At 40.7% G+C, this 23,491-nt stretch overlaps 1 protein-coding gene across 1 annotated transcript in view; it reads right to left on the minus strand.

The window, feature by feature from the left end:
* Window positions 1-14,653: 14,653 nt before the first annotated feature.
* Window positions 14,654-23,491, minus strand: part of jdp2b (Jun dimerization protein 2b) — a 30,220-nt gene continuing 21,382 nt past the window's right edge. The window contains exons 3-4 of the mRNA XM_028821731.2: window positions 17,857-17,961; window positions 14,654-15,477 (exon numbers count right to left, since the gene is read on the minus strand). Coding sequence (XP_028677564.1) covers window positions 15,292-15,477; window positions 17,857-17,961 — 291 coding nt within the window. The 3' untranslated portion in view covers window positions 14,654-15,291. The remainder of the gene's footprint in view (window positions 15,478-17,856; window positions 17,962-23,491) is intronic.

Here is a 23,491-nt window from a genome sequence, read left to right on the forward strand (position 1 = left end):
CTTGTTTGACATCGTCCTGCATACAACAGTCAGTCAGTCAGTCATTATCCAACCCGCTATATGCTAACACAGAGTCACGGGGGTCTGCTGGAGCCAATCCCAGCCCAGCACACACCAAGAACACTCTAGGGACAATTTAGGATCGCCAATACACCTAACCTGCATGTCTTCAGACGGTGGGAGGAAACCGAGCACCCGGAAGAAACCCACGCCGACACGGGGAGAACATACAAATGCCACGCAGGGAGAACCTGGGAAGCAAACCCAGGTCTCCTTACTGTGAGGCAGCAGCGCTACCACTGCACCACCGTGCCCCCCTCCTGCGTACAACAGTCTTGCATAATGTTTCAGCTTAATGTGGAAATAAATACAGTGTAAGTTGTATTGGTAGATATTGTGAACTAAAATGTCTCTGACAGAGGTGTATTTTTTTCCACATACTAAAATTTCTCTACCCTGAGTGGCACACAGATTATGTTCGTAAAATACTAAACAATAGCATGCTCTTTAATCGGGGATAAGTTTCTGAGACTTCATTTTCTTCCAGAGACCTTTATTTTTGTTTCTATTACATTTATCTGCAAAACAACAGCACTTTACCTTAAATTAGCAAAATAAAAGTAAACGTTTCCACATAAATATGTTCCAGAATTATTAATGAAATCTCCTGCAAATGATCAAATATAACAAGCAAATAGTGATACAAATGTTTCATTGCTGTCAGATCCCACCATCGCATTTGAGAGGTTGGGACCAAATTCTTTCACATGTTGTATGCTTTTTGTAAAGTGACCCAAACCACACCTTTGGACTTCCCAAATGGGAGACAACCACAAGAAATTTTGGACTTATTCTGCCAAACATTAATCATCCAGATTTTGTTCTGCCAAGAGTTGAAAAATAACAGACCATGGCAAAAAAAATTTGAAAATGGGTCAGAAAATGAATCTCAAGTTAATAAATGAGCATTGCCAAAACAAGGAGAACAAGGCTAAGAAACGTATAGACCCAAAACATGGCCAGAAATTAATGTCGGGCAGCATTTGTAAGTTCGTAGGCAATTATTTTGAAAACCAAAACTCTTCAAATAGTACAAGAAATAGTCAAATTCGAACAGTTAATGTACTAAGCATCCAGCTTATATCATCACATTAAAGACGTCGCTCAGCATAACCTCTGGTTTCCAACTTGCAGTTGCTTCCTTGCACAAAATAGTGGCACACATATCAAAAATAAAGGTACAATTAAAATAATCTATTTTATAATAATGTCATTGTAGCTGCGTTTTTCCAAAATTGTCAAAGTTCAGCAGCTCTAACTTAAAAATAGGATTCAACAAAAGCCTGACGCGCTGAAATGATTCCACAGACAAAATATCTTTGTTTTTAAAACCCTAACCCTAAAATAGCAAAAAAAGAAAAATTCTTAAGAAAAGTTCTGTTCAAAGCTTAAATCTTGTTACATCTCAAATCATTACTAATTACTTAATGTTTGTGAACCATTTCAAAATGATGATCAGAAACCTGTATGCCTGCCCCATTTCTAAGTTGAAAATGGGTCTTTCAAGTCCCTGAGTACTAGGACCTGTTCTAAACACAACTGGCTTAATTATCACACTGTATCTCAGTTATAGCAAGAAACACAGCCACAGGGGATGAACAAACCAGTGTGTTTCTTCGTGCCGGTCCCAAGCCCGGATTAATGGGGAGGGTTACGTCAGGAAGGGCATCTGGTATAAAATTTTGCCAAATCAATATGCGGACAACAATACAAATTTCCATACCAGATCGGTCAAGCCCCAGGTTAACAACGACTGCCACCAGTACTGTTAGCCAACAGGGTGCTGGCGGAAATTGGGCTACTGTTGGTCGAAGAAGAAGAAGAGGGGGGAGACGTGTCCAGAGGCAGGATAAGAGGAGGAAAGCAAAGAATGGAACTGAGGGTAGGAACTTCGAATGCTGGCAGTATGACAGGTAAGGGGAGAGAGTTAGCAGATATGATGGAGAGAAGGAAGGTTGATATATTGTGCGTGCAAGAGACTAAATGGAAGGGGAGTAAGGCCAGAGGGATCGGAGGTGGATTCAAATTGTTCTGTCATGGTGTGGATGGGAAGAGAAATGGGGTAGGAGTTATTCTGAAGGAACAGTATATCAAGAGTGTTTTGGAAGTGAAAAGAGTGTCAAGCAGAGTAATGATTATGAAGCTGGAAATTGGAGGTGTGATGAATATTGTTAGTGCATATGCACCGCATGTTGGATGTGCAATGGGTGAGAAAGAAATTTTTGGAGTGAGTTGGATGAAGTGATGGACAGTGTACCCAAGGGACAGAAATTGGTGATTGGAGTGGATTTCAATGGACATGTTGGTGAAGGGAACAGAGGAGACGAGGAGGTGATGGGTAGGTATGGTGTCAAGGAGAGGAATGAAGAAGGTCAGAGGATAGTGGATTTTGCCGAAAGGATGGACATGGCTGTGGTGAATATGTATTTTAAGAAGAGGGAGGAACATAAGGTTACATACAAGAGTGGAGGAAGATGCACACAGGTAGATTACATCCTATGCAGAAGAGTTGATCTGAAGGAGATTGAAGACTGTAAAGTGGTGGCAGGGGAAAATGTAGTTAAGCAGCATAGGATGGTGGTCTGTAGGATGACATTGGAGATCAAGAAGAGGAAGAAAATGAGGGCAGAGCCAAGGATCAAATGGCGGAAATTGAAAAAGGAAGACTGCAAGGTTGAGTTTAGGGAGGAGGTGAGACCGGCACTGGGTGGCAGTGAAGAGTTACCAGACAGCTGGGAAACTATAGCAGATGTACTAAGGGTGACAGCAAGAAGGGTGCTTGGAGTGACATCTGGACAGAGGAAGGAGGAAAAGGAAACCTGGTGGTGGAATTAGAAAATACACGAGAGTATACAGAGGAAGAGGATGGCAAAGAAGAAGTGGGATAGTCAGAGAGATGCAGAAAGTAGACAAGAGTACAAGGAGATAAGGCGCAAGGTGAAGAGAGAGGTGGCAAAGGCTAAAGAAAAGGCGTATGATGAGTTGTATGAGAGGTAGGACACTAAGGAGGGAGAAAAGGACCTGTACCGATTGGCTAGACAGAGGGACCAAGCTGGGAAAGATGTGCAGCAGGTTAGGGTGATAAAGGATAAAGATGGAAACGTACTCACAAGCGAGGAGAGTGTGTTGAGCAGATGGAAAGAGTACTTTGAGAGGCTGATGAATAAAGAGAATGAGAGAGAAGAAATTGGATGATGTGGAGATAGTGAATCAGGAAGTGCAATGGATTAGCAAGGAGGAAGTAAGGACAGCAATGAAGAGGATGAAAAATCAAAAGGCCGTTGGTCCTGATGACATACCTGTGGAAGCATGGAGGTGTTTAGGAGAGATGGCAGTGGAGTTTTTAACCAGATTGTTTAATGGAATCTTGGAAAGTGAGAGAAGTGGAGAAGAAGTGTATATTTAAGAATAAGGGTGATGTGCAGGACTGCAGTAACTACAGGGGAATAAAATTGATGAGCCACAGCATGAAGTTATGGGAAAGAGTAGTGGAAGCTAGGGCGGCACGGTGGCGCAGTGGTAGCGCTGTTGCCTCGCAGTTAGGAGACCCGGGTTCGCTTCCCGGGTCCTCCCTGCGTGGAGTTTGCATGTTCTCCCCGTGTCTGCGTGGGTTTCCTCTGGGCGCTCCTGTTTCCTCCCACAGTCCAAAGACATGCAGGTTAGGTGGACTGGTGATTCTGAATTGGCCCTAGTGTGTGCTTGGTGTGTGTGTGTGTGTGTGTGTGTGTGTGTGTGTGTGTGTGTGTGTGTGTGTGTGTGTGTCCTGCGATGGGTTGGCGCCCTGCCCGGGATTGGTTCCCTGCCTTGCGCCCTGTGTTAGCTGGGATTGGCTCCAGCAGACCCCGTGACCCTGTGTTCGGATTCAGCGGGTTGGAAAATGGATGGATGGATGGATAGTGGAAGCTAGGTTAAGAAGTGAGGTGATGATTAGTGAGCAGCAGTATGGTTTCATGTCAAGAAAGAGCACCACAGATGCAATGTTTGCTCTGAGGATGTTGATGGAGAAGTTTAGAGAAGGCCAGAAGGAGTTGCATTGTGTCTTTGTGGACCTGAAGAAAGCATATGACAGGGTGCCTTGAGAGGAGCTGTGGTATTGTATGAGGGTGTCGGGAGTGGCAGAGAAGTATGTAAGAATTGTACAGGATATGTACGAGGGAAGTGTGACAGTGGTGAAGTCTGCGGTAGGAGCGACGGATGCATTCAAGTTGGAGGTGGGATTACATCAGGGTTTGGCTCTGAGCCCTTTTTTGTTTGCAATGGTGATGGACAGGTTGACACACGAGATTAGACAGGAGTCCCCGTGGACTATGATGTTGGCTGATGACATTGTGATCTGTAGCGATAGTAGGGAGCAGGTTGAGGAGACCCTGGAGAGGTGGAGATATGCTCTAGAAAGGAGAGGAATGAAGGTCATTAGGAACAAGACAGAATACACGTGTGTAAATGAGAGAGAGGTCAGTGGAATGGTGAGGATGCAGGAAGTAGAGTTGACGAAGGTGGATGAGTTTAAATACTTGGGATCAACAGTACAGAGTAATGGGGATTGTGGAAGAGAGGTGAAGAAGAGAGTGCAGGCAGGGTAGAATGGGTGGAGAAGAGTGTCAGGAGTGATTTGTGACAGATGGGTATTAGCAAGAGTGAAAGGGAAGGTCTACAGGACGGTAGTGAGACCAGCTATGTTATATGGGTTGGAGACAGTGGCACTGACCAGAAAGCAGGAGACAGAGCTGGAGGTAGCAGAGTTAAAGATGCTAAGATTTGCACTGGGTGTGACGAGGATGGACAGGATTAGAAATGAGGACATTAGAGGGTCAGCTCAAGTTGGACGGTTGGTAGACAAAGTCAGAGAGGCGAGATTGCATTGGTTTGGACATGTGCAGTGGAGAGATGCTGAGTATATTGGGACTCGGGAGAAGGATGCTAAGGATAGAGCTGCCAGTGAAGAGGAAAAGAGGAAGGCCTATGCGAAGGATTATGGATGTGGTGAGAGAGGACATGCAGGTGATGGGTGTAACAGAACAAGATGCAGAGGACAGAAAGATATGGAAGAAGATGATCCGCTGTGGCGACCTTACGGGAGCAGCTGAAAGAAGATGATCTCAGTTATAGCAAGAAAGTTCTATTTCTTACTAACTTAGAGGGGATAAAGACTATACCATTGTCTATGACAATGGAAGAAATAGAAATTTATATTCTGTTCAAATTAGGCAAACATTAATATGAATTTAATTCAAAACTTTAACTTTCTAAGATTGGCTGTTACATTTCCAGCCCCTAATTGGCTATGCATGAGCAGAGACAATTACTATGCTTTACTTCAATATGAGCCAATTAGCTTTACTTTTACATTAACTATTGTTTTCAAATCACTAGCAATAACACTGCAAACAAACATTTTAAAAATTTCTTATTTCAAACATTGGCTGTTTCTTGAAGCAGGCCCAGTTTATTCACTGGTCTGTCCAGTGTGCTGGTTTTGGTCTGCACACAAACTCTTCTGACTGCACCTTTGGCATCTGGCATTGTCTTGATGACTCGACCCATTACCCAGGAACTGTGGGGTGTAGCTTTATCTACAATTAAAACAACATTCCTTGGATCAAAATGTCTTCTTGGTGCAAGCCATTTTTGACATTCTTGAAGTACTGTATTCTTTAGTCCAGTGTTTCCCAAACTCGGTCCAGGGGAACCCCCCGTAGCTGCAGGTTTTTGTTCCATCCAGCTTCAGTTTTTAATTGAACACCTGGGCTAATTAAAATGAACTGATATTTCCCAAGTTCTGTGTTTAGGGAACAATATAGAAATTAGAAAACTAAGTTTTCTAAAAAAAAAAAATATCAAAATGTACCAAGCAGTTATATAGGAATAATGTATTTTTTTTTCTTTTTAGCAGTATTTTCATCTTGATTTTCATTCTACTTTTCTAGGTCTTCTAATTATTTAATTAATCCATTATTTACTAATTAGTGGGTCTGACTCTAAAGTAGTTACAGCCTTTGATTATTCAGTGTTGTTTGCCTGGGTGTCTGCTCTGCTCGTTTTAAATTGTCATTATTAAGATACAGCGAAGGGGGGAAACTGCACAAAGAGAGTTAAGCATTTAAATCTATAGCAAAAGCAGAAATATTTCTAAATGTCTTATAAATGTAAAAATCATGCTGCTGTGCTTTTCTGAACATCGAATAAAAGAAAAAAAAAACAGCTAATTAAATGAGATCAGTGCTATCAGGCGTTGTCACTGATTAGAAATCCGGTTGGAACAAAAACCTGCAGCCACAGGGGGTCCCCAGGACCACATTTGGGAAATACTTCTTTAGTCCATCTTTTCCAAAACAAATCAGCCATGTATAGAATTTGTTTCCAGCATCTTCGAGAGTATTGTTCAGTTTCAGAAAGAAGTTCAGGTGGCATATCAGGTTGTGTCTTCATTAACAGCAAGTGATTGGGTGTGAGTGAATCTGAAAAGTAAGTGATTAGTTTGTTGAGGGGCTTGATCGCCTCCTCTATTCTTGTCATGTTAACTGCACAAGTTTTAACTTCTGGATCGTCTTCAAAAAGTGAATTGTTCAGTTGATCTGGTCTGTTTGTCCACTTGTGTCCAGGCTTCAATAAGAAACTTGGACCTTGTGACCATGTGGTGCTTTTGAGAAAGTCTTCTATGCTTAGCCCTCTGGATGCTTGATCAGCTGGATTAAGGGCAGATGTGACATACCTCCACTGCGAAGGTTGCGATTGATCTCTGATCACGGAGATTCTGTTGGCAACAAAAGTCTTGAATCGAATGCTTTCATTTGAAATGTATTTTAGCACTGTGGTACGGTCAGTCCAAAATGTAGATTCTTGTAAGGAAATTTGGAGCTCACCTTTTAGCATTTTAACTGCCACAACAGCTGCTTGGAATCATGACCCGCTTCAATGGTGCAACTCTTGACTTGCCCATCAGGAATGAACAATGTCTTTTGCCCTCTTCATTGGTTAAGACAAGGTAAGTGACAGTGCCATATCCATCTTCACTGGCATCTGCAAAATGGTGCATTTGTGCTGTCTTTATGATTCCAAACCAGGTAGGTTTGAAGCATCTGTTCACTTTATAGTCTGCAAGTAACTGCAAATCATCCATCCATATTTTCCATTTCTGAATGTGTTTGACCTCTAATTCTTCATCCCACCCAAATTTCTCTTTGTATAAGTCTCTTAGAATAAGCTTTGTTGGCAGTATGGCGCGTGCTGGAAAACCAAGTGGATCATAGACTGAGCTAACAGACAGAATACCACGCCTTGTAGCGGGCTTGTTTTGTAACCTAATCTGAAATTTGAAACTGTCCGTTTCTGTGCACCACTGGACACCCAGGGCACACTATGTGGGAAGGAGTCTGTGGCTCAAATCTAAGTCCTTTTGTTCATGAGCTCTGTCTTCTTCAGGAATAGACAATAAAACTGCTCTGTTGCTACTCACCCACAAATAAAATCCCCCTTTGAGGAATAGAGCTTGGAGGTCTTTTGCCAGCTTTATTGCTTGTTCTTTTGTTGCCACCGACTTTAAGCAGTTATCCACATAGAAGTTATTGAGAACGGTGTTAATGGCTTCCTCGGGAAATGTATCTCTGGCTGTTCTACGCAAAGCATAAGAAGCACAACTGGGTGAAGAAGTAGCACCAAAAAGATGTACTGTCATTTTGAATTCTTCTAGGTCTTTTTAGATTACCTTCAGGCCACCATACAAAGCGTAAAAGATCAGTGTCTTTATCTGGTACTTTAACTTGGTAGAACATTGACTTAATGTCTGCCATTAGTGCTACTGGCTCCTTTCTGAATCTTGTAAAGACACCAATGAGGGTGTTAGTTAGGTCAGGGCCTTTTAATAATTGTTCATTAAGTGAAGTCCCCTGGTAGGTGGCAGTGCAGTCAAAGACCACTTGAATCTTAGTTTTCTTTGGATGATACACACCATGATGTGGGATGTACCCCACACTGCCTTCATTGCAGTTCAGGCTTTCTTTGGGTACCTTGATAGCGTAACCCTTGTCAATAATGTCTTTCGTGAAGGCTTTATAGTCTTCGTGGAAACCTGAATTTTTGCTCAGTTTTCTCTTGAGCCCAATAGCACGCTGTTCAGCATTTTAAGTGTTTCATCCTTCAAAAGAAAATTTAAACAATAGTGGCCACCTACCAGTCTCGTAGATTCTGAGGCTATGCGCATGAACTTGATGTCCTCCTGTGACATCTTTTTCTTCATAGCTGCGCTCTGGAAAATCTGTGTTATACTGTTGCAGCAACATATCTTCAATCTCTGTTATTGACACACGATTGTTTGAATGTTTGGGCAGCTTACCACTTTGTTTTGCGAGGTCATCTGTCTCTTTGTATGGTCCACCAACTACCCATCGAGCAGTCTTCACAGCATGAGGTCCACCGCCTTGGTTAGGTATGGTTTGCAACTGCTTGAAGATTTCTGGGTAGTTGATTCCTATTAAAATATCAACTTCAGAGTCCATACGAGATAGACGTACAGTACCTCTAAAATATGTCCAATAATCGATATCCTCTTGTAGTGGAATATTTTCTCTGTTCACTGGAATGGAGACCTGCATGAAGACCTTTGCCAAATCAGTATATTCATCATCATTGAGACCACAGACTTGCAATTCTGATAAGAAAAAACATTGGGTTATCATTTTTGAATCATCATCATCATAATTACTCATAGTTTTGAGGAATACCTGTGTTCTTCTCCCTTGAAGGTTTCATTATCTCTGGAGCTTTTCAGTGCAGACTGTTACTGTACTGCCAATATCTATAAAGGCGTATGTTTCTACATACCTTTCACTTTTCTTAGATTTTACCTTAACAGGAACCACGCACAGACACAAGTCCCAGTCTCGGTTTCCAGCTCAATAGGTGTTGCCACGCTAGCTGTGGGTGTCGCTCCAACCTCTTTTTTTGATATGCAAGATATCTGGGTGCGGAAAAGAACATGTCTGACATTTCATTCTTTCTTTACAGTTCTTACCAAGGTGTCCTTGTTTGAGACAATGAAAACATAAACCTTTAGATTTTAAAAAATCAATTCTTTCTTTTTGAGGCAGTTCTTTAATTTTACTACATTTAGCAAGGGTATGCTGACCATTGCAGAGTGCACAAGGCTTTTTAAAAGCACAGGTATCGTTAAGTCTTTTTGACCGAGGTTTGAGTCCCTTTTTCAGCAGCTTCAGAAATCCTTGTAGCGAAAATACTTCCTGATCTCTGACCGTACTTAAGAGGAGACCTACCCTTGTCGGTCTTTTCCTTTAAGCTACCCGTTGAAGTTTTTGCATATGTAAAAAGATAGTTAAATAGCGAATGTCTAGCTCTTTGTCGTCTTCGTCTTCTTCTTCTAGTTCAGGGGTGCCCAACTCCAGTCCTGCTGGGCCGCAGTGGCTGCAGGTTTTCATTCTAATCCTTTTCTTAATTAGTGACCTGTTTTTGCTGCTAATTAACTTCTTTTGAATTCATTTTAATTGACTTGCTCTTGAAGACTCCGACCCCTCAATTGTTTCTTTTTCTTTAATTAGCAGCCAAACAATAATAAGATACAAAATGAGCCAAAACAGGACCAGCAAACTGTGACCATCATACAATAGCTGAAAATAAAGAAAGGTGAAGGTCTCAGGAATGCTGATCTGCTCGTAGAAAAGAGAAAATCCACAATTTCGGAAATGCCTGCTATTGCACAATTAGAGCAGCAACAAGCCATGGAATTAAAGAATGGGTTTAATTAAAGACAAGACTCAGCGCCTCATTAAGGAACTGGTTGGAGTGAAATTGGTTGGAGTTTGAGGCCCTGACTTAATTGCTCTTCTGTTGGCTCACTCACTTCACATTTCACTTTTGTTTGGGTGCCATTTAAGGAAAGAAATGAAGCAATTCAGAGGAACGATGAAGAAATTCAGGGAAACATTTCTCAAAAACCAAGTCAAGTAAAGTTAATTCAAAAGAAGTTAATTAGCAGCAAAAACAGATCACTAATTAGGAAAAGGGTTAGAATGAAAACCTGCAGCCACTGCGGCCCTCCAGGACTGGAGTTGGGCACCCCTGTTCTAGTTCAAAAGCTATGTCCCGCCACTTATTTTGTAGAGAATATGGGAGCTTTGAGAGTATAGTACGGATATTTTCATTGCTATTAAATGCCGCTCTATTTCTAGCTGTGGTCATGGAGTTCATACAGTTATCAAGAAAGGTGGCATAGTCTCTCGGGACCTCTCCATTATTTTGTTTTATTTGAGGCCACTTCAATGCTTTACTTATGTATGCATCAGCTATGAGTACTTCATCGCCATAGTAAATTTCGAGTTGCTTTCTGGCCTTTTCATAACCTGGACTTGATGGCAGTCCTACACAACCTTTAACTGAATCCTGAGCAGGACCTCTTGTGAATTGAATCAAGTAATCCAATTTGTCTTGTGGGTCTACTAATATGTCACCTACAGCGTGATCGAAGGCTCTGATAAAGTCTGCATAAGCCAGTGGGTCACCTGAAAATAAAGGGACCTGCCTGTGTGGTACTTCACCACGTGACACAGGAGGTGCTGGAGCAGGTGTTTTCTTTTGGTTAGTGATTTAGCCATTTCAGTGATTGCTTTCTGACATTCGGCTTGATTATTTTGATATTCGGCTTGATTCTTTTTAGATTCCGCTTGATTCTGAAATAACACGTCAATATGAACATGTCCGTATAACAGCGACTGCCCTGTGGTAGTTACTGACCGTACCTGCCTTTCGGACCTGAGTTCATTTAACCTTTGTAGGATTCTATCGAGTGTCGATTGTTCAACTAACACTGCCGAAGAAGATGTTGATGCTGCAGCGATTTGCTGTGCTGATAAGCCTCATTTCTTTTTCAGGGCATGTTTTAACTGAGGAGAAGCTTGTCGTACTTTTGACTTTGTGCGATCCTGTTCCTGCAATTGCATCTCTCCAAACTGATTAACTAACTGTTCATCGGATGTATGTGTTAACAGGCTATTTGTATCTTTCAGCCATGTCGCTATAGCGTCAATAAATTCGTTCCATTTCTTAGAGCTTTCTGCAAATGTCATTTTCTGTGTCTTAATTGCGCCTTCTTTACTTAGTGCCGATAGTAGTCTTTTATTAAGCTCCTCAATCTGACTTTGCGGCTCACGAAAGATTTCAAGCTTTTGCGCTACTTCTAAAAGATTTTCTTTAGTATCTTTAGAGCTTTCGATTTCAGTTATAAGCACAGAAAGTTGATCTTTCCTCCGACTTGTGACATTTTAAGATCTCCAATTACATTCTCCGGCTTTGAGTCCGTACTCAGATCACTCCCGACTTGTGTTAAGCTATGCTTAGACGTTGCCATGACAGCAGCGCGAGTAACTGACATCGAGTTTCCTGACAGCAAAAGACGTCACAGTCGAACACTCTGACAACAGACGACTTTCTTACAGCGGGGCTTCCGTGACTCGGGCGAAACCACAAGCGAGCATCCACAATGTTTTATAATATCACAGTCTCTTAAATCTTCTCAAGTTCAGGTACGGCGACTTTGCTTTCGTTTACGATCACGCAGACATAGAAGATAAGATAAGAGCACAGTACATCGGGATAGCTCAGTTCTTTTTCTTTCGTTGATTAGTTCTGGGGCACAAGCGACTTCTGTCCTCAGATGGTAGATTCCAGTTCGAGTTCAACGGCTTCAGATGGCTAGTTTTCTGACGAAAATGTAGCTGCGTTTTTTCAAAATTGTCAAAGTTCAGCAGCTCTAACTTAATAATGGGATCCAATAAAAACCTGACGAGCCGAAATGATTCCACAGACAAAATATCTTCGTTTTTAGGTTTTAGTTAAAATTCAGAGTAAAACATTTCACACAAAAAAGATATTTAAAATAGCAAAAAAATAAAAATTCTTAAGAAAAGTTCTGTTCAAAGCTTAAATCTTGTTACATCTCAAATCGTTACTAATTACTTAACGTTTCTGAACCATTTCTAAACTGTCAGAAAACTGTATGCCTATCTCTGAGTTGAAAATGAGTCGTTCAATTCACTGAGTAATAGGTCATGTTCTAAACACAACTGACATAATTATCATACTGTATCTCAGTTATAGCAAGAAAGTTCTATCTCTTACTAACTTATAGGGGGAAAAGACTACAGTATACCATTGTCTATGACTATGGAAGAAATGTATATTCTATTCAAATTAGGCAAACATTAATATGAGTTTAACTCAAAACTTTAACTTTTTAAAATTGACTCTTACAGTCAGTGCAAATCTATAACCAAAATTAACTGAATAATTGAAATCTCTGCAGAAGTATAGAAAAACGGTTCAAAGACATTTGAGAAAAATTTATGGAAAGAAATGTATATTCTAACAGATATAATTTGTATGTTGGAGGTGTCACACTACAGCAGGTACAAAAACAAACAGCAGAACAAAACATACCAGTGATTCTCCTAGGGTTTAATGGCAGCATGGAGACAAATCCCAAAGTCTCCAAACTGACTCTTGTGGTAAACTGAAGAAAAAAGAAACGGCAGTCCTGGCATGAGCCTGCGAGGATTTGCCCCATTTGATTAACTAACTCTGTTTGATTCGCACAAGCACCTGTCTGCATAACCCCTAAAGAGCAAAATCAATAATAAATAGGAAAAAGAGAATCCAAATGTTCTTAAAAGTAATAATCAGCATGTTGGTTTCTAAAATGAGTAGAAAAGCTGATGGTCTGTTTACATGCTATTTTCAGAGAAACAGTAGGCACTCGGATACCATAAGCCAGCCTGTGTGCTACATTACTACTACTATGTGCATATACACACTGGTGTCTTCCATCACCTTGATGTTTACCAGTCACAGTGTCATGACCTGCCAAGATATGGTACATTAAAACAAGACCTGTTTATAAAATTACAGAACAGCAAAAGATATGGTAGGTTACAAGTTCACAAAGGTAAAAAGAGACCAGTAGGTCCAAAAACCAGAAGGCAAGTACAGGTCTTGCAGGATTTGCTTACCACTTTGCAGTGAGACAAGGCACCTGCTTTTGGGTCCGTGTTTTTGATGAATATGTCTGGCATGTAAAGTTCCAGGCTGCAGACCCATCTCTACCCTACTACACTGTGAAACATATGCTTGGGACTCAATTTGAGCTATTTAGTCTTCCTCCATTGTCTCTTAGATGTCTCTTTCCTCTGTATTGCCTACATTTACTTTCAAGTATGACAATTGCCTATGAGGAGTCTGTTGTAATGTTTAAACTGACTTGAATAAATCTTTTATTTGTTACATGACAAAGGAATATTGATTGGTGGAGTGGTGGCTCTGAGGCTAGGGTTCTGCACTGGCAATCGGAAGGTTGCCGGTTCAAATCCCGTCAATGCCAAAAGGGACTCTGTTCTGTTGGGCCCTTGAGCAAGGCCCTTAACCTGCAATTGCTGAGCGCTTTGAGTAGTGAGAAAAGCGCTATATGAATGCAAAGAATTATTATTATCTTCATAGCTCACTACGGTCAAAGTGAGCTTGGGTTTCCAGGGAAGGAAGTAGTTTCAATTTAGTGACCGTCATTTAGAAGTATAATGAAGTAATTTGGGGTAAGTCTAAGATATGAGTCCTCCTAATCCATGTATTAACATCAGCATGCCAATAATTAATTTTTAGAACACTAGGACCCACCAAGATAAAAGTAGCCAGATGAAGTTTGTTGTGCTATCTACATTGAGACAAAGACAACAAATGAAAATACATTTGACAGAATCATGATGTGCCTCTAGCCAATTCATGCTGCCTGGATGAATGCTTAGATGGGAACAAATATTTTTATTGTGTATGGATTACTCTGTACAATTATGAGGAGTATGTGAAAGGCACTACATAAAATCATTAGAATGATAAGTTAATTGCTGTTCATTGGAACAAACTCCCACAGTGTATTCTAACCATATATTACACATTTTTCTTTGTTTAGAAAATGATCATCATTGATTTTACAGTTAAATAGCTGTTCAGATTACATTATGTGTAGTTTCGGGACTGATAGATACATTATAGGTATTTGAACAGGTAGAATTTTTAAACACAGTAATGTTGCCCATAAGCTGCTATCAACCAACACCTCGCCCACATGTACACATGGAGAAACCTAAGACTTTCCACATATTCACATTTAAAAATAAGAAAGCGGGTTACTGTGAACAGCCGGGGTCTCCCCCTTTCACCGTGAAGCAGTCTGGTCTTGCATCGGTTTTCAATGAAAATGAAAGTGCACCTTTTCTTAACATAAGGACAGGTTTCTCACAGTGTAAAGAAATTTCCGCCATGCTGAGATCGGTGTAGTTTGGTTTTGTGGTTTTTTGTCTGTGGAAGAAAATGTACAGTATTTGCATTTTCTCACAGAATACCATTTGTTAATGGTGTCTGATATAATGCTGAGGAAACTAATAATAGCTGTAACAAATGTTTTTTGTTCATAGGAAATGGTTTTTGAGAGGGAATAAGGTAGATAAAAATGAAACAAAAAGGTAAAGAATGTTGGGCGCATCCATGTAAAGTACACCCTCACCACTGACAAAAACAAATGACGACACACAACACAATGTAATAGAAAAACGTTATATATCTGTTTGGAACAGAAATGTAAAATGCATCACATCTAGTGATTACATATCATATATAATTTTTATATATTGCAGTATAAAAACAATTTCCATAAAAAATACACAATGTAAAATAGGCAGTAACAAAGATGTAACAGAGATATTGTAAACAATATACATGTGCTTAAATGACGCCTGCGTCACCACATTCGGTTCAACCGGAAAATGCCACAGCCAAAAGGCAGGATAAAACGGCATTAGAAAATACTATAGGTATTTAATAACCTGTATACAATGGAAAAAAATCCCCTCGTCAGGATGCATGTGTCTGAGTGTTTTCTTTAAAATGTTTTTGGTTGTATATCAACAACAAAAATAGTTTCATTTCCAGATCTCCCAAAACAATGGTCTTATCTGACCATCATATCGAAAATGTTAAAATGAAAAAAAAAAAAAGATTAAAAGGAATTTCTCAAGCAGAAATCCTTTTTTGTGTTTCTTTAAAGAGCTAAGTGCTGACTACAGCTGTGCAACTCAGAGGGGTGAAAGTCCTGAAAGGCAAATCGCCTGCATCTTCCTTCCTTCTTTCTTTCTTTTCATTCCTTCAGTCTATCCTTCTTTCATTCCTTCTGTCCTTCCTTCACTTCTTGCTGAGGTTCTCCAGAAGCGGGTTTGTTTCGCTTTCGGGTGTCTTCACGCTGTCTGTCCGCACAATGCAGGTTGGCCTGTGTCGGTTCAGCATTACAATAAGCTGCTGCCTTTCTAGTTTCAGCTCCTCGATTTGTGCCTTCAGATCAGCATTCATCATTTCCAGCCTTTCCGACTCCTAAAAGAACGGGGGAAAAAAAACAATAAATGAAAAAGATCAAATTATTGGAAAAACAAATTTAACCTGGACACCGCAAGATGTCTCTCAGCAGTCCAAACAATGAAAAGGGTTTTGGTGCACCATAGTCTATCCCATTGGAGCTTGAACGATGGCGGAACACATTGAATAGCTGCATCACAAACTTGTTTTTGAAATTCCTAAGAACCAGTGGTGAAAAATAAAAATACATAACATTAGATGAGACACGGGCGGCACGGTTGCGCAGTGGTAGCACTGCTGCCTCGCAGTTAGGAGATCTGGGTTCGCTTCCCAGGTCCTCCCTGCGTGGAGTTTGCATGTTCTCCCCGTGTCCAGGTGGATTTCCTCCGGGTGCTCCGGTTTCCTCCCACAGTCCAAAGACATGCTGGTTAGGTGCATTGGCGATCCTAAATTGTCCCTAGTGTGTGTTTGGTGTGTGTGTTTGTGCCCTGCGGTGAGCTGGCGCCCTGCCTTGTGCCCTGTGCTGACTGGGATTGGCTCCAGCAGACCCCCGTGACCCTGTAGTTAGGATATAGCGGGTTGAATAATGGATGGATGGATGAGACACTTTGGTGTCATCATTCACAGCCTGGGCTGCTTCGAAACATACTGTAGGACAGTCAGTCTTTACAGTTTGGTGCAAAGTTTTACAAATGAACAAAAAGTCATTTTTACAATTTAACTTTTATTTTTGAGAAAATGTACTTTCCCAGCAGGCTGCAATAGTTGCTAATATGACATTTCCTAGGATTGATGCAGTGCTTTGTTTGTTTGTTTGTTTTTTAGAGTTAAGATCTCTTCTGTCCTGTAGTACAATATAAGAGTACATTTGAACATCCACTTGGATGGCTCCATCAGATGGTATCAGATAAATACTAAAGAATGGGAAATTCTTGAAATGGCGGCTCCCCTGCAAAGTTCCATTCCTACTATGCAATGTATTAGTTAGGGTTTAGTCCACTGAAAACTAGTGACGGATGTTTAGACTCCTTCTGACAAACTGACTCGTTTGTTTCACACAGATTTAGAATTATTAGCATGATTTATATGTGTATTTTTGTTTATTTTGTGCATTCTTATTTTTCTAGAACCAGTATCTGAGGGTTTATTGATTGCTTTTTTTAACAATGGTTATTTCTTTCCCGTTTTGTTTACACAGCATGTTTGGATGAGTCAGGCATCAGTTAATTCATAGATGTGACGGTCTGAACATAGCAGCAGTTACGTTGCACCTTATTTCTCAGTGGATATTTGTTTTGATCTTCTAAAAACAGGTTTTGATTTTGGTTATGAATGCCTTTTTTGTCTTTGACTTCTGATTCTTATTTTGATGTTTATAATGTGGTAATCCGTTCATCTGACTTTGTGGATCTGACTTTACTTTGCTCCTTACTACAATCCTTACCTCATATATCACCTGAGGGTTATTATGTATGTCATAAGATTAAAGTGTGCTTCTGATGGACTGAAAAAATGTAATTTTGTTGAAAGGCCACAAATGACTGTCTGCAATCATGGATTCACTACTTGAAATAAAAATCTCATGGTACCAAAATTAAGGAGTGAACCTGCTGCACTAACTTTGCATTGGTGTTCATCACGGAAGATGACCTCAATGACATAATTAATTCAGTAGCTATGTATTCTTCTGCCTATAATAATAACCTGATCTTTCAACTGAGACAAGATGGAAATCATCATTAGTAGTGCATGCTAACGTCAGATTGGACATCAGTTTAGAATTAGCAAGTCAATGAAGATGCATTTGAGTAATGCCAAAATAGATAAGCATTAATTAGTCCATCCATCCATTATCCAACCCGCTATATCCTAACTACAGGATTACGGGGGTCTGCTGGAGCCAATCCCAGCTAGCACAGGGCGCAAGCCAGGAAACAAACCCCAGGCAGGGCACCAGCCCACTGCAGGGCACGTGCACACACACACACACACCCTCCAAGCACACATTAGGGACAATTCAGAATCGCCAATGCACCTAACCGGCATGTCTCTGGACCCATGCAGACACGGGGAGAACAAGCAAACTCCACGCAGGGAGGACCCAAGTCTCCTAATTGCGAGGCAGCAGCACTACCCACTGCGCCACCGTGCTGCCCTAATTAGTCTATGCTTAAAATATATTGTGATTATTTTTTTTTTTAATGTGAAATCTATTAGAATTCAATTGACCCAAATGTTATTGATTTGTATTATTCAATAATTGCGGAGAGAGGATTTTAGCATTAGCTACTTGTATAAAAAGTTGTTGAAAAAATGAATTGTCATTAGCAGTAGATAAATAAATGCAATCTAATTTACTTTCTGATAACACCACTTCTCGCAAAAGCAGAAACTGACCCTTTGTAGAAACTCTGTCCTCTCCTTCTTTTTATTTCGACATCTGGCAGCAGCAACTTTATTCTTCTCCCTCCGTCGTTTCCTTCTCTCTTCCTCCTCATCCATCTGCGAACAAAAAAAAAATGTTAAACTGTGTGCTCCTAAACCTATTTATAAAAAAAAAAAAAAAAAAAGCTGAAACAATTCCATGGCAAAGAATCTAAACATCATGACCTTCCAGCTCAATCCAAGTGCTGCACCACTTCATAAGAACTGAATCCCTTGTCTTATCCCTGACTTTACTGAGGTCTTGACTACTTTCTGACAGTGCCCCCATTGGAAAATATAAAAAAAACTGGCCCAATGGGAGTGAGATGGACAGGAGTCTGGCCAAGGTTGGCTTCCTCTTTTACACAACACTCTGCTAGGATGGGCTTCATCCACAACCCTCAACTGCAAAGAGCATAGCATATATTCTCCAATGGACTTAATCCATCTTGGGGTCACGGGGGGTCAGAGCCTATTCCAACAGCTTCAGATGGGAGGCAGGAACCAGCCTTGGACATGGCCAGAATCCATCATAGGGCACGGACCTGCTTGGAAACACACACTCCTAACTCATACAGTACAAGGCCAATTTAGAGTGGCCAGTTATCCTATCCTAAATGTCTTTTGAGAAGAACCCATGCAGACACAGAATGTGCAAACTCCACATGGACAACAATCAGGCACAAAATTCAAATCCAGGAAGCTGGGCAGAGAGGCATCAGTGTAAACCACTGCACACCCTCTGCAGAGAGAAAATGTATGACATGGGTGGGTAGCACTTGATGTTGTGAAAGATTAAAAAGCAGAATCGTGGGATAGAAAAGGTTATTTTTTTTACTATCCAAGCCACACAGCACACACAACAAAGGGGATGATATTTGACCAAAAGTAGTGGAGCTATACAAGAAACAAGGGAATCCTTCAAGTCCTCACACATTCAACATTATGTTTGCCTGCTCTCCATATTTTCTTGCCACCGTCCACAGATCTGTATCCAGGATAACTGAAGATGATGATATCCTGCTTTTGGTAAATATAAATGTAGGGTCAGTGGAAAGATTGCTTAAATCAAGGGGTGCCAGTTCAGTCCCAAAGTCCAACTCACTCTGTGACCCTAAGCAAACATTCCACTTGCAAAAAATGAATTCAATACATTATGCTGTACTTCTAAAGCATGTTAATGGGGTTCATTATAAAAAAAAAAAAGGCTCCACGTAAAATAAAGGCTTCCTCTCCAAGTTTCACCTTCACACTTCATTTTCTTGGGACATCTTCTTACATATGAGAAAATGCAGCTTAACCTCAAACAAATTTTGGAGTTAATGGGAAGAGTGGGGGCCTCCAGGAAGCCCAGGAGACTAATCTGTGTAATAAATACAATTCATTTGTTGTCTGCAGGCAAATGGTGCCTCAAGGCCCAGCTTAGTGACATGCCAGCAAAAACATGACTCCACTTCTGATACATATATTTTTTTTTTAAGCCATAAATGCACTGAAAGATAAGACAGGCATACCACTGTATTCAGGGCGTCTTCCTTCTTAATAAAGTTCTGTCCTGATAAGACTTTTTTTTTTTACTTATTGACAGCCATGTCCATACACAACTGAGGGATGAAGTTTATAATGTTCAGAATCACATCGTTTTGCTTTCTTCACATATCGTAGCAATCTTAAAAGTAAACAAATACATGCAAACTACTGTGATTTTTAACAGCTGCCTGGAACATTTGAGGAATTTGCTGTTACATAACACACACATCCTGCATTTACACAATGTACCATTAGAGGGCAAGCTTGATTCCAGAAACAAGCCCAATGTCTCGCCATTCCCCAGGGGACTTCTTTTGTCTCAGAATAATCTTGTTGGTAAAGTATTTTTACTCTGTGTTAACTCATTCCAGGCATTTTGATTTATGGTCTTTTTAAATATACCAATAAATTTGAATTTTAGTGGGGCGGCATGGTGGCACAGTGGGTAGCGCTGCTGCCTTGCAGTTGGGAGACCTGGGGACCTGGGTTTGCTTCCTGGGTCCCTCCTGCATGGAGTTTGCATGTTCTCCCCGTGTCTGCGTGGGTTTCCTCCGGGCGCTCCGGTTTCCTCCCACAATCCAAAGACATGCAGGTTAGGTGGATTGGCAATTCTAAATTGGCCCTAGTGTGTGCTTGGTGTGTGGGTGTGTTTGTGTGTGTCCTGCGGTGGGTTGGCACCCTGCCCGGGGTTGGTTCCTGCCTTGTGCCCTGTGTTGGCTGGGATTGGCTCCAGCAGACCTCCGTGACCCTGTGTTCGGATTCAGCGGGTTGGAAAATGGATGGATGGATGGATTGATGAATTTTAGTGAACTATTAACATTATATAAAACATGCAGTTCAGTGACTGAATTTGTTTCTGTTCACCATGTTTTTATCATTCAAGCCTATTGACTAAAATCTTAGTGGATATTCCTGGTGTTTTTTGGAGTAGCTTTCATATTGCTTTTGCTGTGTTTGAGTGCTAGGCCATAGCCAAATGAGAGATTAAAGTGCTCATGTGAACTCCGCTTTCTTACAGCAATCATTGAGTAGGTCCGCTTATAAATCTCCAAGCATGCTTGCCACTGACACAAGTATCAGTATCAAAACTGAAAATGTATGCAAAATACTTTGATTGAATTAGTAATATCCTTAATCTAGCTATTAATCAAACTGAAGATTTGGACATGGGTGGCACGGTGGCGCAGTGGGTAGCGCTGCTGCCTCGCAGTTGGGAGAGCTGGGGACCTGGGTTCGCTTCCCGGGTCCTCCCTGCGTGGAGTTTGCATGTTCTCCCCGTGTCTGCGTGGGTTTCCTCCGGGCGCTCCGGTTTCCTCCCACAATCCAAAGACATGCAGGTTAGGTGGATTGGCGATTCTAAATTGGCCCTAGTGTGTGCTTGGTGTTTGGGTGTGTTTGTGTGTGTCCTGCGGTGGGTTGGCACCCTGCCCGGGATTGGTTCCTGCCTTGTGCCCTGTGTTAGCTGGGATTGGTTCCAGCAGACCCCCGTGACCCTGTGTTCGGATTCAGCGGGTTGGAAAATGGATGGATGGATGGATTTGGACATGACCTGTTAAATTGGACACCCTTCCTGTCTGAATAACCTACTTATATTAAAGTAGCGTTCATTGGCAATCGTAAAAAAAAAAGTAAAGAACAAAGCAGAAAGTTGCAATGAATTTTTAGTTGCCATTCAGCTTTAGAAAGTTTTATTTATAACACTTTTGTCATTTGTTTTGTTTTTACTATTTATTTATTTAAAAAAAAAGTTTTATTACTAAAATATCATAATCTAATGGGAATTAGTAGTCAAACACACACATGGCTTAATTTAAGGGTTTAAGTGACTAGAGGTAAAAAATTTATTTTTTTTTCCATTCTGTTCAATTGTTCTTTGTTCAAAAACAGGCTAATGTGATTACTTCATTTTACAGTCATTATCAATTATAATAGAGCAGTGTAACATATAAAATGACAACTGTGGAACCCAAGGAACCCAGTGTACATTTTTGCACGTCCCACCCCATAGACCAAAGATGACTAATTTCTGAAGACTTTAGTTGGTTCTTCCATCTGATGGTGCTCATTTTTGGGGTACTACAGCAAACATGCAAGTAGGATTCATATGTAACCTCTGACCTTCCCAAAAATGCGTTCATGATTTTATGTTTGAATTTCTTGATCTGGAGAAAAAATAATTAAAAACAGTAGTGTGATGGACATGGATAATAAATGAGCATGAAATTTCACAAATTTAATAAAAGATTGGATAATCTGATATTCTCAAGTATTTAACTCGGCAAGACTGCTTACATTAATAATGCCATGTGAAATATACTGGTATTTAATAATAAATGTTTTTCTTTCCTTTAGTATTGTTTGAACCACATCTTCACTGCTGCTGCAGTTTCTCATTATTAATATCTTCGCAGTGGTGAATTACCCTAGGTTCTTGTGTATAAGCCGGACTCGTGTATAAGCCGGAGACCAAAAATCATACGAATTTTTAAAATAAAATCTTATCATAGATAAGCCAGACTCATGGATAAGCCGAACATTCTATAACCTATAACTAATAGAAGGGAGGGAGGTCAGTGGTCTCACTCGCTCCTATTTAATTTCTTTAAGGGGGGAGAGAGTGTGAGATATTGGCGTCTCTCTCACTCCCCGCATGGCGCGGTTGGAGTGGCCGGAGCGCGTTCTTTCTGCTCTGGGCGTCGCCGAGTCAACACGCGCGCGTAGCGGTCATTTAAATTGTGATTTTATATGTAAGCATATTTAAATATATATCGCGGATTTTTTGCTGGTTCGTGGATTTCTGCGGACAATGGGTCTTTTAATTTCTGGTACATGCTTCCTCAGTTGGTTTGCCTAGTTGATTTCATACAAGGGACGCTATTGGCAGATGGCTGAGAAGCTACCCAGCTTACTTTTCTGTCTCTCTTGCGCTGACTTTCTCTGATCCTGACGTAGGGGGATTGAGCAGGGGGGCAGTTCGCACACCTAGACGATACGGATGCTCGTCTAAAAATGCTGAAAGATTATCTTCACGTTGCTATCTTTTGTAAAGCTGATTCCTGAAACGACATGCTGCACAGTGCTTCACATACTTAAAAGCTCGAAGGGCACGTATTGATTTTTGACTGAAAAACAAACTCTGTCTCTCTCTATCTCTCTTCCTGCTCCTGACGGAGGGGGTGTGAGCTGCCGCCTTCAACAGCTTTGTGCCGCGGTGCTTCGCATACTTAAAAGCCAAACAGCACCATTGATTTGTTTGCTAGAGATTGTTTTCTCTATCTATGTGACATTCTGTGCTCCTGACATACACTCCTTTGAAGAGGAAGATATGTTTGCATTCTTTTAATTGTGAGACAGAACTGTCATCTCTGTCTTGTCATGGAGCACAGTCTAAACTTTTGAAAAAGAGACAAATGTTTGTTTGCAGTGTTTGAATAACGTTCCTGTCTCTCTACAACCTCCTGTGTTTCTGCGCAAATCTGTGACCCAAGCATGACAATATAAAAATAACCATATAAACATATGGTTTCTACTTCGCGGATTTTCTTATTTCGCGGGTGGCTCTGGAATGCAACCCCCGCGATGGAGGAGGGATTACTGTATAAGCCGGATTTATGTATAAGCCGATATTCTATTTTTTCATTTTCACAACTTTTTTCCTTAGATAAGCCGCGGCTTATAGACAAGAACTTAGGGTACATTCAGTCCTTCTCCAAAAACTCCATTGGCAATATAAAGTTAAAAATGATATTGACAGGGGTGTGCGTTAGGTGTTATGGAAGCTTGTTTCTGCATTACAGGCAAAGGAAATTAGTGTAAATAAAGCATTCTGTTTTTGTGTAAGGAAATGTATTTGAAATTTTGCCTTCATTATGTATTACCTTTCAAATATTCTTTGAAATCAACAGAACTTTATACCGAACATTTTTGGCTATTGGTAGCTGAGTATTTTAAGAGTAGCATTATCAGCTAAAATACAAGTGTTTGTTTACATTTTGAAGATTTATGTGTAACAGGTCTGTTCATCCACTATCAATTTCACAAGAACAAAAATGAAACTTTAAATATACAGCTGTGTTTT

The sequence above is a fragment of the Erpetoichthys calabaricus genome, chromosome 16 (assembly GCF_900747795.2).
Source record: "Erpetoichthys calabaricus chromosome 16, fErpCal1.3, whole genome shotgun sequence".
Classification (NCBI taxonomy): domain Eukaryota; kingdom Metazoa; phylum Chordata; class Cladistia; order Polypteriformes; family Polypteridae; genus Erpetoichthys; species Erpetoichthys calabaricus.